Source organism: Heliconius melpomene, chromosome 11, assembly GCF_056956725.1.
Source record: "Heliconius melpomene rosina isolate 202511_hmr_F chromosome 11, ASM5695672v1, whole genome shotgun sequence".
NCBI classification, from domain to species: Eukaryota; Metazoa; Arthropoda; class Insecta; order Lepidoptera; family Nymphalidae; genus Heliconius; species Heliconius melpomene.
The window spans coordinates 2,142,824-2,156,893 of record NC_140399.1 but is presented as its reverse complement, the minus strand read 5'-3'; the positions used below and the strand labels follow the sequence as shown (position 1 = coordinate 2,156,893).

At 32.3% G+C, this 14,070-nt stretch overlaps 2 protein-coding genes across 11 annotated transcripts in view; one reads left to right on the top strand and one right to left on the bottom strand.

Annotated features, from left to right (window-relative positions):
• The window catches only part of LOC146534291 (FERM, ARHGEF and pleckstrin domain-containing protein 1-like), a 60,889-nt gene extending 49,121 nt beyond the window's left edge, over positions 1–11,768 (top strand). For 6 of the 7 annotated variants that reach the window (XM_085192730.1, XM_085192727.1, XM_085192731.1 and 3 more), the window contains 15 exons: positions 528–716; positions 3,541–3,634; positions 3,980–4,109; positions 4,464–4,650; positions 5,332–5,430; positions 6,056–6,123; positions 6,505–6,685; positions 6,880–7,017; positions 7,320–7,417; positions 7,619–7,742; positions 8,237–8,380; positions 8,654–8,787; positions 9,091–9,233; positions 9,509–9,625; positions 9,876–11,768. In XM_085192730.1, the coding sequence (XP_085048856.1) occupies positions 528–716; positions 3,541–3,634; positions 3,980–4,109; positions 4,464–4,650; positions 5,332–5,430; positions 6,056–6,123; positions 6,505–6,685; positions 6,880–7,017; positions 7,320–7,417; positions 7,619–7,742; positions 8,237–8,380; positions 8,654–8,787; positions 9,091–9,233; positions 9,509–9,625; positions 9,876–9,921 (1,892 nt within the window). In that variant the 3' untranslated portion in view covers positions 9,922–11,768. The remainder of the gene's footprint in view (positions 1–527; positions 717–3,540; positions 3,635–3,979; positions 4,110–4,463; positions 4,651–5,331; positions 5,431–6,055; positions 6,124–6,504; positions 6,686–6,879; positions 7,018–7,319; positions 7,418–7,618; positions 7,743–8,236; positions 8,381–8,653; positions 8,788–9,090; positions 9,234–9,508; positions 9,626–9,875) is intronic. The other variant, XM_085192732.1, reaches the window with a different exon arrangement.
• A 360-nt stretch (positions 11,769–12,128) lies between these two features.
• The window catches only part of Ac78C (adenylyl cyclase 78C), an 80,264-nt gene continuing 78,322 nt past the window's right edge, over positions 12,129–14,070 (bottom strand). For all 4 annotated transcript variants that reach the window (XM_085192722.1, XM_085192721.1, XM_085192725.1 and 1 more), the window contains exons 29-30: positions 13,585–13,736; positions 12,129–13,308 (exon numbers count right to left, since the gene is read on the bottom strand). In XM_085192722.1, the coding sequence (XP_085048848.1) occupies positions 13,073–13,308; positions 13,585–13,736 (388 nt within the window). In that variant the 3' untranslated portion in view covers positions 12,129–13,072. The remainder of the gene's footprint in view (positions 13,309–13,584; positions 13,737–14,070) is intronic.

The following is a 14,070-nucleotide window of genomic DNA, read 5'->3' as shown; positions in this document are numbered from 1 at the left end:
GATGTTTTGTATTTCTTTCGTTTTGAGTTTTGCCCCTCACTAATTTTATGTGCAGCAACGGATTACGTGTAAGTGAACTTCAATGTTGGCATGGAAAAAATTAAATGTTGTTTATTTTCCTTAATTTTATATTCTTTTTATCAAGTGCAATATTTTTGTTTTGATTTTATTATGTTCTTATGTATTAAAATATTGTATTGTGAATTATGTTATTTTTAAATGTTGTATTTTTTGCTTTACAGATTATAACCTAACTACCTAGAATTTCGAAAATAACGGAAATCTTTCATGCAGATATGCTTTTATGGCTTCAAATTCAGTCTTTATTAGATTTCAACGCTATTTGTTACTGTTGTGTAGTTATGTATAATAGATAGATAAACTATTGTAATGATTTAATTATTTGTAGCCATATTTTTTTAAGTTACATTTTAATCTTTATTTATTATTTAGCCTATTATATTGCATCCTTTTATCTAGTTCATATTTTTCTCGACCTTAAATTAATATTATTTTCCAATTTCTAGACGAAACAACAGAAGAAGATCCTACAATATCTTCGGCGAGTCTCTGTATGTCACCGAGTGTGGAGAGTACGGGGGTGCCCCTTTACGCGTCAACGCCTATGGAAAAAAAGATCACGAATGGATTCCACGGGAAAATGGAACGATTGGACAATAGGAAGGACTGTGATACCGTCAATGGGAACGTTCATGGTATGTTGTTATTGGTGTTTTATTATAGTAGCTTTATATTATAACTAGCGACCCCCTTGCGGCTTCGCCCGCTTTTACTACTGGATTATTCATATAATGTATGTTTGCAAAGCACTTAAGATAATGTGAAAATTAATTAAACCCTAATGCAACCCGCATTTTCGTAGTTTCAATAAGGATTTTCCAATTGTTTTACTCGGCAAGGATTTTTTAGTAGGTACCGTAATTTTAAATCTGTGATACTAATCTTTTCAAGTACTTATTAAAATATATTTAAATGACTATTTTTATATAGTTAAATGACTATTTTTAAACGGAAGAAATTATAAACAAAAGCCTACCTACTAATAACTACTACAAAAAATATGAAACCAAATATATCGCGCTGAAATAATACATTCAACTCCAATTATCCAATACGTGCAAACGCATCTAAATCTTCGTTGCTATGCCTCTACAGCGGGCGGGTTCTTTTTTTCGAGCTTGTGGTTAATGCTGAAGGGGGTATTCTGTCCCTGATGAAAAGCAAGCACTACGTGGCTGTCTGTGAGGAAAATTAAATAGAATGCATTGGCCGGGAAGCGAACCCGGGCCACCCGCGTGGCAGGCGAACATTCTACCACTGAACCACCGATGACTGCTCATGACGCGCTTGTATAAGCAAAACGTCGCGGGGTGCGTTTCGCAGCAAGGATGTTTTGATATTGTAACAACTTCTAAAGTACTTATTAAAATGAAAAACAGTAAAAGACAGTTTTGATCTACATTAAATGACCAACGTAACTAATATACTTATTTATATGCTGAGAGTAAGGGATAATAGACTGGGATCCGACCGTTGAATCCTGCATAAACGAGTTTTCTTAATTAAACCTATATTAATGAATAATACATGATTAGTAGAACAGATTACACCTGGGTTGCCTGGAAGAATCCTGCCGCAATCACCTTTAATTACATTTTTTCGTAACTCGTTTTTGGAGAAAATTGCACCCATACGTTTTTTATATGAATCGCACATCATTTGAAAGATAATCGCATAAGGAATTGGAAAATTAAGGGTTGCCAGCTCTCAGTCTGCCGCAAGTCTAGGGTTGCCTGGTTTAAACATGTCACTAAATGTTAATAATTTGCACTCATGTGTTTTTTTAATGAATTATATATCAAATTAAAGCTTATTTTTTTCTGAACACTATAAAACAGGGTTGCCTGGAAAATTTCTGCCGCAAACAGGGGTTGCCAGCGTTTGAAATATTTTATTCCGGTTCCGTTTGACTATGAGAATAGACGATGAAATGCGCGGTCTGCCTTATGTTTTAAAGTAAAATATTATATAATAGAAGGTCAATCTTAAAATCAATGTTTATTCTAATTGTTCACCTGTTAAATGATTATTTTAATGTACACGCAGAAAACTATTTAAAGATCATAGGGCAGAAGAAATCATCCTTATTTTTCAAGTAAAATTATGAATCTATAATATTGAGTCTTTGCAAAATCTATTTTCTAAATACTAATATTTATTTATTAATTTAAATAACCCTTTTAAATTAAATTTCCAATTCCTTATGCGATTATCTTTCAAATGATGTGCGATTCATATAAAAAACGTATGGGTGCAATTTTCTCCAAAAACGAGTTACGAAAAAATGTAATTAAAGGTGATTGCGGCAGGATTCTTCCAGGCAACCCAGGTGTAATCTGTTCTACTAATCATGTATTATTCATTAATATAGGTTTAATTAAGAAAACTCGTTTATGCAGGATTCAACGGCCGGATCTCAGGGTATAAGTAAAACTTGAGTCGGCACAGCTGATGAGTCAACGGCGTGATGTGTCAATAATTAAATGCGTTTTTCTCTAAAACTATTCGCAATTTCGAAATAGTGTAAACAGCAAATTTTATCTTCGTTTAACGTAGAAAATTAATAAAGTATTTTAAAGGATAAGGATTAATACCATTATGGAAAAATATCCCTCACAATAAAAAATATATTGAAATTACTATTTTTAGACAGAAATATGATTACTACACGTTATCCTTAAAAGATAAAAATATGCTCTCGCGGACTTTTTTGTAGATCTTATTAAGAGGAACAATACTACAGTACATTTTTTTCATGTAGTACTTACCATTAGAGCAGCGCATGCGCGAAAGTGTCTCATCGGGTAGGACTTTATACACATTTATCGTATTTATGATAATTTACATAAGAATGTACAAATAATAAACTATATATAAACCTTCTACGAAAAACACTCGACTTAATGGTGAAGACCGTGGTTTAGAAGAAGAAGAGTTAGAAACAACAGACAGACACGAAAAGCGACTTTGTTTTATAAGATATAGGATAGGATTAAAAACATCAAATCAAATTGAATAAAAAAATACAACAGATATGTATAGGAAGAAATCAGTCAGCCGTAGGTTTATTTTAATCTTGTTAACAGAAGTTTTTTAAAAAATTTAATAAGTAAGCTGAAAATACAATTTAAATTCATTAAATTAACATAAACAATATAGTATTAATGTAGCCTAGACCACTTTCATTTTTCACATCTATCTTTATTACCTTTATTAGGTTTTCATTTTATCTTTATATTTTTATTATTCTGATCATTAAGATAATACTCTTTTTTTGTGTTTTGATTCATTGTTGATTTAGCTTACGCATATGTAATTTTAGCTGTCATTCCATTCGTTATAAAACGTTAGTCATGAGGCTTCACAAGTAAAATTTTATATATTTTTGTACTTTTGTTAAACAGTCTTCTACTTCATATAACTTTTATTGACAATTTTTAATTGAATATTTTGTTTCAGTAAACATAGTGTCTGCGTCGACGAACAATATGGACGTGCTAAGTGGTGGAGAGAGTGATGCTGGAGATACTCTGACTAGACGGAATAATAATAGGTTAATATTATACCTAGGTTTTTGTATTATTTTATTAAAAAATAAAAATGCTATAATTTTTGTGACAAGCAAGCACACTAGTTGAAAATATCGATATTTTATCTTAAATTTGTATTTTATAATGCAAATTAGATTTGTCAATTGATTTGAAACATTTGATTGGTTATTTGTTTTTAGTTGTTATTTAGAGTTGTCAACATTCAGTTCATGCTATGCTTTCAGTGCTAACAATCTAAATAATTAAAATTTTATATACCTATATCGGTTTTCTTTAATTATCTATGTTTTTGTGTTGCTGTTTTTTTTTTTAATATTTTTATTGAAATATAATATGAATAATTCTAGTATTTCGTCGGGCGTGGCGGCCGCCGGCGACACGATAAAGAAACGCGGTACTGACATCACCTACTATGTAGCGAAGGAGCTGCTCATGACGGAGCGCACGTACAAACGAGACCTGGAGCTACTTACTGTTGTGAGTGTATACGTAATTAATATTAAACGCAAATTAGTGAGGGGTAAATATAAAAAGTGCTTATAGTACCTATGGTCCACGAGTTGTGGCTGATCTGAAGGTAGGTTTTAATTATTCCATCGAAATTGATTTGAAAGATTATTTTTAAAGTTTTGTATTTAAATAAAATTACTCGTAAATCTATATATTAATGAGTGATTATAACACACTTATCCCATGGTCTCTTGCACTTTTTTTGACTGGAAGATATAAAATATAAGTCCACCTTTGGAAAACAATATTCTCCATTGTGTATATCTTTGACACTAGTTGCAATGAAGATTCATACTTAATCAGTAACAATTTTTCTTCCAGACGTGGTCAAAACGAGTAAGCTCACTGGGTAGAAGCGCATCAGGAGGCGCCGAGGCCTCCGCCCTCGCGAGAGCGTGTCTCGCGCTGGAGCCCCTCGCACTGCCCACCGGAGCCTTGCTGGCCAAGTTGGACCGTGCCCTCGTCGCCTCCACGCCCGCCAACCTGCCCTCGCCTGATGACGCTGAAGGTAGGCTGTGTGTGTGTGTGTGTATGGTGTGTGCGTGTACGGTTGCGTGTGCATGCGTATGGGTGTGTGTGCGTATATTCGTGTAGTTGTGTACCTCGTTCTGGAGTATTGTTAGCAGATCTCTTGCAGGTATATTATTAAATTCACATTGTATCCCGCATATAGCAGGATTGGCAGAGGAAACTAGTGTTAAGACACTCCTTTCCCTATGACGGTGCGTCTTATTTTGAAATACTGAAATGTTATGAACTATGTTAAGTAAATTAGCTAGTTTCGGAGTTTTGTTGCTTATGCCACTGACAGTAAGATTGTAAAAGTGTATTTGTTTTGAGCTTTATTCACACTGCATCTCGCATGTAGCAGGTTAGACAGAGGGAACCTAGTAAAAACAGTCTAGGACCCACTTTCCAGCTTTTGAGATGTTGTGTATTGAGAGGTGGATCACAGCGCCTTTTCTTTTTGTTAATGTCAGAAAATGAAATGGCTCTCAAAAATATGTATCTGTTTATAATGTGATTTTATGATTTTTTTTATGAATAAGTTTTTGTGAAATAATTGTTTTGTGAATATATTGCAAGTTATTATAAAGAGAATAAATGTTAAATTCAAATAATATTGGTTTTTCATTCGCTTGTCATATTAAAACAAAACATAATGTATTAAACACATAAATTCTTGCAGAACCAGATTGGGACGCCGTATTGGCGTTGCCAGCGGGACCGTTTCTTGCTTATCTCGATCGTGTGTTGTCTTGTATTGATTTGCCCGTACACTGTGATGGTATGAAGTGTGTGTGTGTGTGTGTTTGTGTGCTATTACATTGATTTGTTGTGTGACATAATTTTAAAGTCGGTCAAGTCAGTCAATTAATATCATTGTAGGCTTAGGTAGTAGTATATCATGTAAGCTAGAGCTAATATAAATTGTTTCATAGTAATTTTAATAATTTTTTATATTCAAGGACGTTTGTCTGTCACTGTTTACAAGATTTTTGCTTTTATTTAAAATATTTTTGTGATAGGTATGGGCATATGTGATATTTCAATAGAATTATTAATTAATAAAATTATTATATTTTGATAGACAAGTGACCGAATAAATAAGCCTTAACATTCATGCTTTAGATGGGCACTTATTGAAATAAATCATCACCTGTTGTACCATCAAATATGTTTTGAATATTAGTTTAGTTGGTAATTAAAATAAAGTCATACTAATACAAAGGAAAGGTACATTTCTAGAAATACCTGTTGAATTATGAAAAAAGTATTTTTCTTTTATAAGTAAGGAATAATACTCTAAAAGTGTTAGATATGGCCTGTTCATCCTATGGAATAAACTGTTAGCTTAGTATTTAATAATTTTCTTTTTTTATTTTTTTTATTTTCATTAACTTAATTTTTAGAGAATGAAGAACCTGAGTATAAGAAGATTGCTGAATTGCTACTCGATTATTTGTCAAGTACATTTGATGTAAGTATTATTTAAAGTAGTAGTATCAGTATCATACGTAATATAAATTGATGTCAGACTTGGTCATAAGCGTGCGTGGTTATGAGATCGATACTCACTCTAGGAAATGAAATATTTACTTTTTCATTTCTTCGCTCTGGTCTAAAGGTAAAGCGCGGCGTTGAGTTCCGCCACTTACGATAACGGATGTGTCTTAATGAGGATAGAGTGACTGAGCACAACTGCGCTTGTATTTTAAACAGAAAAAAAAGAAAAACAATTCATTCCTCCACATAGGAATCTAAACTACAATACAACCACAACTGTCATGTCAACAACGCTGTACCACTGCACTATAATCTACTCTACACAAATAACAACGCCTATATATAACTTTCACAGGCATACAACAAATACACAGATCAAGTGGGCACATCCCTAGCGCTAGTGGAGAGCGCGCGGAGGCGGGGAGGCGAGGGGGCGCGCCACGCCACCGCCTTCGACCGCACTTCGCCGCTGCCTCTCGCCTGTCTGCTATTGCGGCCTCTGCATCGGTTACATCACTATAAGAGACTGGCGTATGGTACGTATTATTAAATTTAAAAAATATAATAAAAACATTGATGTATAACTAAAAAAAATATTACTTGTTTAACTTTCTTAAATATGTATTTTTTGCAATGTTATTTAAATTTTATACTCGTAATTTATAAACAAAATAGTTTTTTTTTAAAACCGCCAAAATAAGTAAACAAATTTCCATCATATCAAAAACAGAACTACACACAACACTAAAAAGCAAAGCGGCCCGTTCGGCGTACGAGATAGCGAGTGCCGCAGCCTCTGCCGCAGAGAATGAGCTTCTTCACGTGGAGAATCACGCCACTTTGTGTCAATTACAGAGAGATGTTGTTGGTATGTAGATTTTTATTTATGCTCGGATAATGTGAATAGCCGTTATAGGCATTTATTAATGTTAAAGAATAACTTCAAATTATTGTCTGTTTATCTGTAATCAATCTTGCAAGCTAATCTACAAAACTGGTTAACCGACTTACTTGACTGACTTTGTACTTAGGTAAATGTCTGTAATTTTGTGTTTCTTTTGTTTCAATTGGTTTATAATTAAAATAAAATTCTATAAATAATTATGTCGATGTAAAGTATTTTGTGTCACTTGTAATATTATTTATTTATTGGATAACTGTATTTTATAGGCTATGATAAATTATTGGTTGCCGAGAGAGAATTTGTGAGACTAGGCTGTGTGTACACACACACCTCTAAAGGGTTGCAACAAAGGATGCTGTTTTTGGTAAATATTATTGTTAATATTCATTAATTTAATCTACATTATAATTATATTTGATTTTATAATATTTTTTTAGTTTCTATAAAAAAATGTACCTATTTTTCTTAGTATAATAATTGGCTATAGTAAAATAAAAGTTGTTTTTTGTTTATTTATTAAATTTAACATTTATTCAAATTAAGGTTGTTCTTATACTTTTTACAGTTTAACGATATATTAATCCTCGCATCGAAGAATTCGAGTGGGCAGTTCCGCGCTCATACCGTACTACCATTACACGAACTGAGTTTAGAGACTACAGATCTACCACACTCCTTAGTTATTAACCGTATGTATTTTTTAAAAATATTGTTATTTTCTTAGCTTCACGTTATATCCCGCATATACCAACGTTGGAAGAAGGAACCTATTTAAAACACCCCGTTCCTCATTCACCTAATATTTTTAGAGACATTGCATATTTAGTGGCGGAACTGATAGCTGCGCTTAATTCTTTTATAAGGTTGAGGAAACGAAAATAATTCATACTTCCGAGATAGACAAACAAGCAGCAAAAAAAAGAAGTATCAGAGAATCGAATGTCTTAATATTAGGTTCTAACTTCCCTGCTATGTGAGATTACCTATGGTAAAAAAAATAACTGAAAATAAGAAATATTGATATAGACATCAAATAATTTAATTATATTATTTTAGCTATTTTAAAAATATAAGAAACATAAATTGCTTATTGAAGTTGAAGATGAATGAATGAAGATTTTTGAAGTTTTTACCTACATATATTTTGCTTTGAAATCAATTATGTTATCTTTTTAATTTACAGACGAAGAAACAAAAATAATATTAAGTACCAGCAACGATATAGAGTTCACCGGGTGGAGTGAAGCTCTCACTGACGTAGTGGAGGCGGCGAGAGACCGCCCCGCAGATATTGATACGCAATTGACGCCGCATCTACAGGATTATGGTATTTGTTATTATAATTGACTTAGTGTACATTAAGTGTGACGGCTGTTGGTTTGATTTCCACTCAGTTCAGATTATGTTGTTAATTTAATGGTTTTAAATCCGGTGGAAAGTGTGGGACGGAGTGTTTTAATACTACTTTTCATTCCCGCTTGAAATTATATAAACAATAAACGTTAAGAAAAGCTTATGGAAATACAATAGCTATTTACAAATAGTATTTTTATGATGTGCATAGAAAACACATTAATCAAGCTATTTGTCTTTTATACAGATGAGTCCAGCACTGCAGAAGTATCTAGCAGTTCGGGCGCGGGCATGGGCGGGGCCGGCGGCGGCGCGCTCGCCCACGTGTGCTGGCACCGCGCCACCTCGCTGCGTCGCCACCAGCTGCACCTCGCCATGCGGGTACGTGTGCGTGTGCGTGTGCGTGTGTGTCTCAATGTCAAATATCTGCATGTGTATGTGCGCCCGTGTCCGTATATGTGTGTATGTGTGTGTGTGTGTAGTAGGGTAGAAAGGAATAGATAAGAAGGATAAGAAAAGGAATTGTGCTAGTGGATATAATAATTTAGAAACTATGTAAAAATTCTTTATAGTTATTTTACTTACTACAAAAACACTCTTAAATTCTTGAGATAGTATTAATGATCAATTTATTATAAAATAATTTAATCTCCAACATACTTATAATCTAATTTTGTATTACAGAGTCAGCTATCAGGATATCTATTAAGAAAATTCAAGAATTCTCACGGTTGGCAAAAGCTATGGGTGGTGTTTGCGCTTTTTACATTGTTTTTTTACAAAACGTGTAGAGACCAATCGCCACTCGCCTCGCTGCCTTTATTGGGGTAAGGTTCATTACTATTATAAAAAAATTGTTACAAAAAGACATAAAACGTTAGCTTAACTTTTAAAATTTTATTTCCATTGCCAGACACTTAGCATTGTTGTAAACGCCTGCCAGACACCTCTAAACTCTAATAAATTACAAGCGCCTACAAATGTGATACACTAAAGTTACTTTATTAATATACTAAAGTTACTTAATAAATAAATAAATTTATAATTAGTTATAGTTATATAACATATTACTTACTATACCTATCTCCATTTTCTTGATTAGATATAGCGTAGGCGCTCCAGTACCCGACGACGGCATCGACAAGGAGTTTGTATTTAAATTGCAGTTCAAGAATCACGTGTATTTCTTTAGAGCGGATAGCCACTTTACATATAATAGGTAGGTATCTAAATAATAAAATTTTCACGCTCTATCCCGCATATAACAGGGTAGCTAGCGAGAACCCACGGTGTGTTTTGTCTTATTATCATAGCAGGAAATAAAAATATTTTACTCCCCGTGTGAGATCGAACCCACAGCCGTCCCGTAACAGTCAAATGTTGTACATCTGCCCCATTGCTACCGTAATTATATAATACTTTACATTTTTAACGTATATCACATATAAATATTTTTTTTTTATTTGCAGATGGATAGAAGTGCTGCAAACACCGATGCTCCAACATCACAATTAACATGAATTAGAAATTTATGCCATCATTTCTAAATAAATTTACAAATTTTCATAATTGGTGCCATAAAAAGTTTGTAAATCCAAAATAAAAATTGACAAAGCAATCTACTCCAATTTATCAAAAAATATTTCAGAATAGATCCTTGTTTTCTTTTTTTTTCAAAATTTTGACTTGATTCGGCACAAAACCTAAACTGCTCATTTAATTATTAAGTATTAAGAACTGATGGAAATAGTACAATTGTAGGTGTTCTAGTTTAATACATAATAATAATATACTATTGAATAATTTTAATGAATTAAGTAACTTTATCATTATAAATCACCAGTCTTGGCGCAGGTGCCTCTGTAAACGTAAAGGTTGTGGGTTCGATTCCCATTCGAGGAAATGAAATATATAATATTTTCATTTGCTACCTCGATAGTGCCTTAATAGGAACGGAGTGTCTCAACACTAGGTTTCCAGATTCTGCTAATAAGAAAATATGAAGCGTAAAACTATTACACTAACTTAGCAGAAGTGGATATTACTAAAGAATAGACCTCTTAGCCATTTATTCCTATTCATATTTTATTTATTATATTCGTTGAATATATTTAAAATATCTTGAATTATGTAATGTTTATTCACACTATTACTTTGGATTTTTATTACTAGTAATTTACGATATATTTATTCTATTTTTAATCATTTTTTAAATAATTAAATATTATTTAAACATCAATTATCTTCATGAATTATTTATGCCATATGCTATATATAAATAATAAGCAATCACTTTCCATACCATTAGTACAGTCATACTCGGAGAGGTGGATTAGTTTTTAATTGACATTAATTATTTCAATTAAATTATTCTAATTGACGTCTCTAAGTAGAGCTGTAATTTTAATAGTTAATGATATTAAGTAGAATTAATATTTATTAAAAATATTTAACTTGAGTAATATTATCTGATTATGTATAAAATAAATATTATAAAACAATATTTATGTAACGTTATTAAAACATAATAGTTTAAAGATATTTAAAATTATTATATATAGACAATATTTAGAGTGCCTTATACGTGTTTCTCATTAAATTTTAATTATAATCTATATTTATACCGCCATTTTGTATTATTAGATCGCTTTTTAGTAGTTATAATTTAGTGATTTCATTCCGTTATTGAAAATGTATTTCGGAATTTAATTTGGTTTGTGTAAAGAAACGGAAATTGGTGTGTTGTTTATTTATAAGATAGTATGTCATTTTATATTTGTACTGTTTGTAGAGCAAAGTTTATCTATTAATTTCTATAGGATCGTTGTAGGTTCGATTCTCAATCGAGCGGGAAGAAAAGAATTAAGTGTCTTTCTTACACTTTGTTCTCTCTTTGTACCATGCTATATGTGGTATAAAGCGTTAAGTAGAAAAAAAAATATATAAAAAAATCAATCTCCTCCTATAGGTAATTTTTCTTATACATAAAAACTTTCAATACAGTGCGGCCGATGAGTCGCGGCCTCTTTGAAGTGAGGCCTTTCTGAATTTCTGGGCCAATTGTAAACTTGGGTAAAAAATAATCATAAAATCAAATCTGAGCAGCGATCTACGGCTAACTTCATTCTGGCCACAATTTATCGGTCGTACTAAATATAGCTTTGCCCTACAAAAAGTACTAAACCCTATTCCAAAACATAAGATGGCTGTGTCATACAAATGTATGGTACATACATACATGTACATTTGTATTTATGTATGGACCCTGGATGAGTGAGCTGCGTGTCTGCCTGTGGTATATTTATTGTACATCACAAAGGTCAACACAATATTTTTGTATAAATACACGAATATTAATTGAATTGTGTTTATTTATAATTTTCACCTGGTTTATTGTTTTTTAAATTTAATAAATTAATTATTTTTTATGGGATTACATTTAAGCGTAAAGTCATTCAGCACGATGACACCCTTGAATTATTTTTTAGTAGCTTCTACTACTTCTGTTCTCTTCTTGCCGAAATTTCGAAACATTGTGTGGTGGAAGTCCACGCCGCGCTCTTGCCGCATTACCGTAGATTAATAATTTCTTAACAAAAAAAATATTCATTATTTTATAGCATTAGACGGCAACATCCAAGGGCGGAGGGCGACACGCGCGAGCACCGCGCACAGCGCGGTTCCGGCGCGCGTTCTTAACAAAAATTTAATAAAAAAGCATATTTTATTGTTCACCATTTATTTTGGAGACTAAAATACGACATTTAGAATATTTTTATAATATTAATAAATTATTTGGCTTTGGTATTGTTAATATCTAACAGATCTTTAAAGTTTTTTATATAGATTTCTAACAAGATATATTTTATCGTAATAATGAATACTAATATTTACATTACATTGATTTGAAATTGATTTGAAATATATTTTTTCAAAAATAGTATTTATTATAATAGATAATTAAATATATTTATATTAATTTCTATATATCTTTATATCTCACATTTTTCATAATTGCTATTAAGACATTGAGTTATTTGTATATGCATATAATATAGTGTTCCATATTTTATTTTTACATATTTTTCGTAATTATACGGGGTTTATAAGAAATTATTTATCGTATTTTATGCTTAATTTATCGTAATCTTAGCTATCTGGGAAGGTCCTTAAGGAATCTTCTTTACGCGGACGTTACATCCATGTATGACACATTGATAAATTAAAAAATAAATAGGTAATCATAGAATAGTAAATTCTAATGTATATACAAGTTTATCTTTTAGTTCATAGCTGCGGAACATTCAATAAACTGTTATAATACAAAAATATTCTTAAAATAAAGTTTTAAATAGTAATTTAACTAAGTACCTATAGGCGGGAAGTTGTGATTTGGTATAAAAGACAAAGCGAAAATACACTAATTCTTATTTTAAAATATGTAATAAATGACAGATAATATTCGTTAAAAAGTATCGTTAAATATAGATTTTTTAAATAGAATATACACTGTACTACACCTGTCATCTGTATACAGTTATCTATGAACAATTTATAATCTATATTTAATAATACAAATAAATAAATAAATAGTGGCGCCAGCGCCAGCGGATAAAAATTAATTAAAACTTAATACATAATGACTATTAAAGTTTTAAAATAATATTTACATTCGAGTAGTGATAGTATCGCTATTTTCTTTAACTTCCTCTTTTCTCCTGTCTTTATTTCTACTTCTGAAGAAGGAGCCTGTAGTGACAGATCGTAGTCGGAAAGAACCCGGTGTTCCATTTGCTACGGAAGTCCTGGAACCGTTAGTTTCTTCTCGAATTTTCGGCGACCTATCTCTGCTTGGCCTGGATCGATACGAGAAGCTTGCCGCTTTTAGTCTTGCGCTGATGCCTGTCGTATAAATGTTTTAAATATCATTAATAAATATTTGAATACAAATTTTCTTTTAAGTAGGTACCTACTCTATTTATAATATTGATCGGTATCATCTAGGAAGTTTTGGACAGGTTTTAAAATAGGTCTTTACAGAAATTTTATTTTTATTTAGTTCTTCTTTTCTTTGTTGTCCTCCAACTGTTGTAAGGTTTAATGTACTTAACTAGAATACTATAGCCAACAAACACTCCATACAGAACAGCACAATCAACAACTCAATCTTCAACCCACCCAACTTAGTTCCAGCGAAGGCCTGTTCAGCACACCCATGTACTGCGGTGGGCGTGTGCGGCGCGGACATACTGCTGACGACGGGCGGCGCCATGTCGGGCCTCCGCGCTACCATGCTGCTGGAGTACGGCCGGATCGAGTCTGTGCCGTTACTGAAAGTCGATGAGATTAGTAGGTATTTTAATGACTCATCATGAGAACACTCAGTTCTAAAATATGTACCTACTTATGTATAATGATTTCATCAATCAGAAGCCAGTCGCGGCGTAGGGGTATAAAGTGTTATTATAAACATGACTAGTTGTGTGACATGACATGAAATATTTAAATTTATTTTTCCATTTTTTCGCGGCGTTGAGTTCAACACACAATGCCTCTAGAATTCGGCGAAAAGTGGGGAACAGAGTGTCTTAACATTAGGTAGGTTCCCACTGCCTACCTTGATGTGTGTGGCTGATAAAAAAAAAAGAAAATACTTTTCTTTTT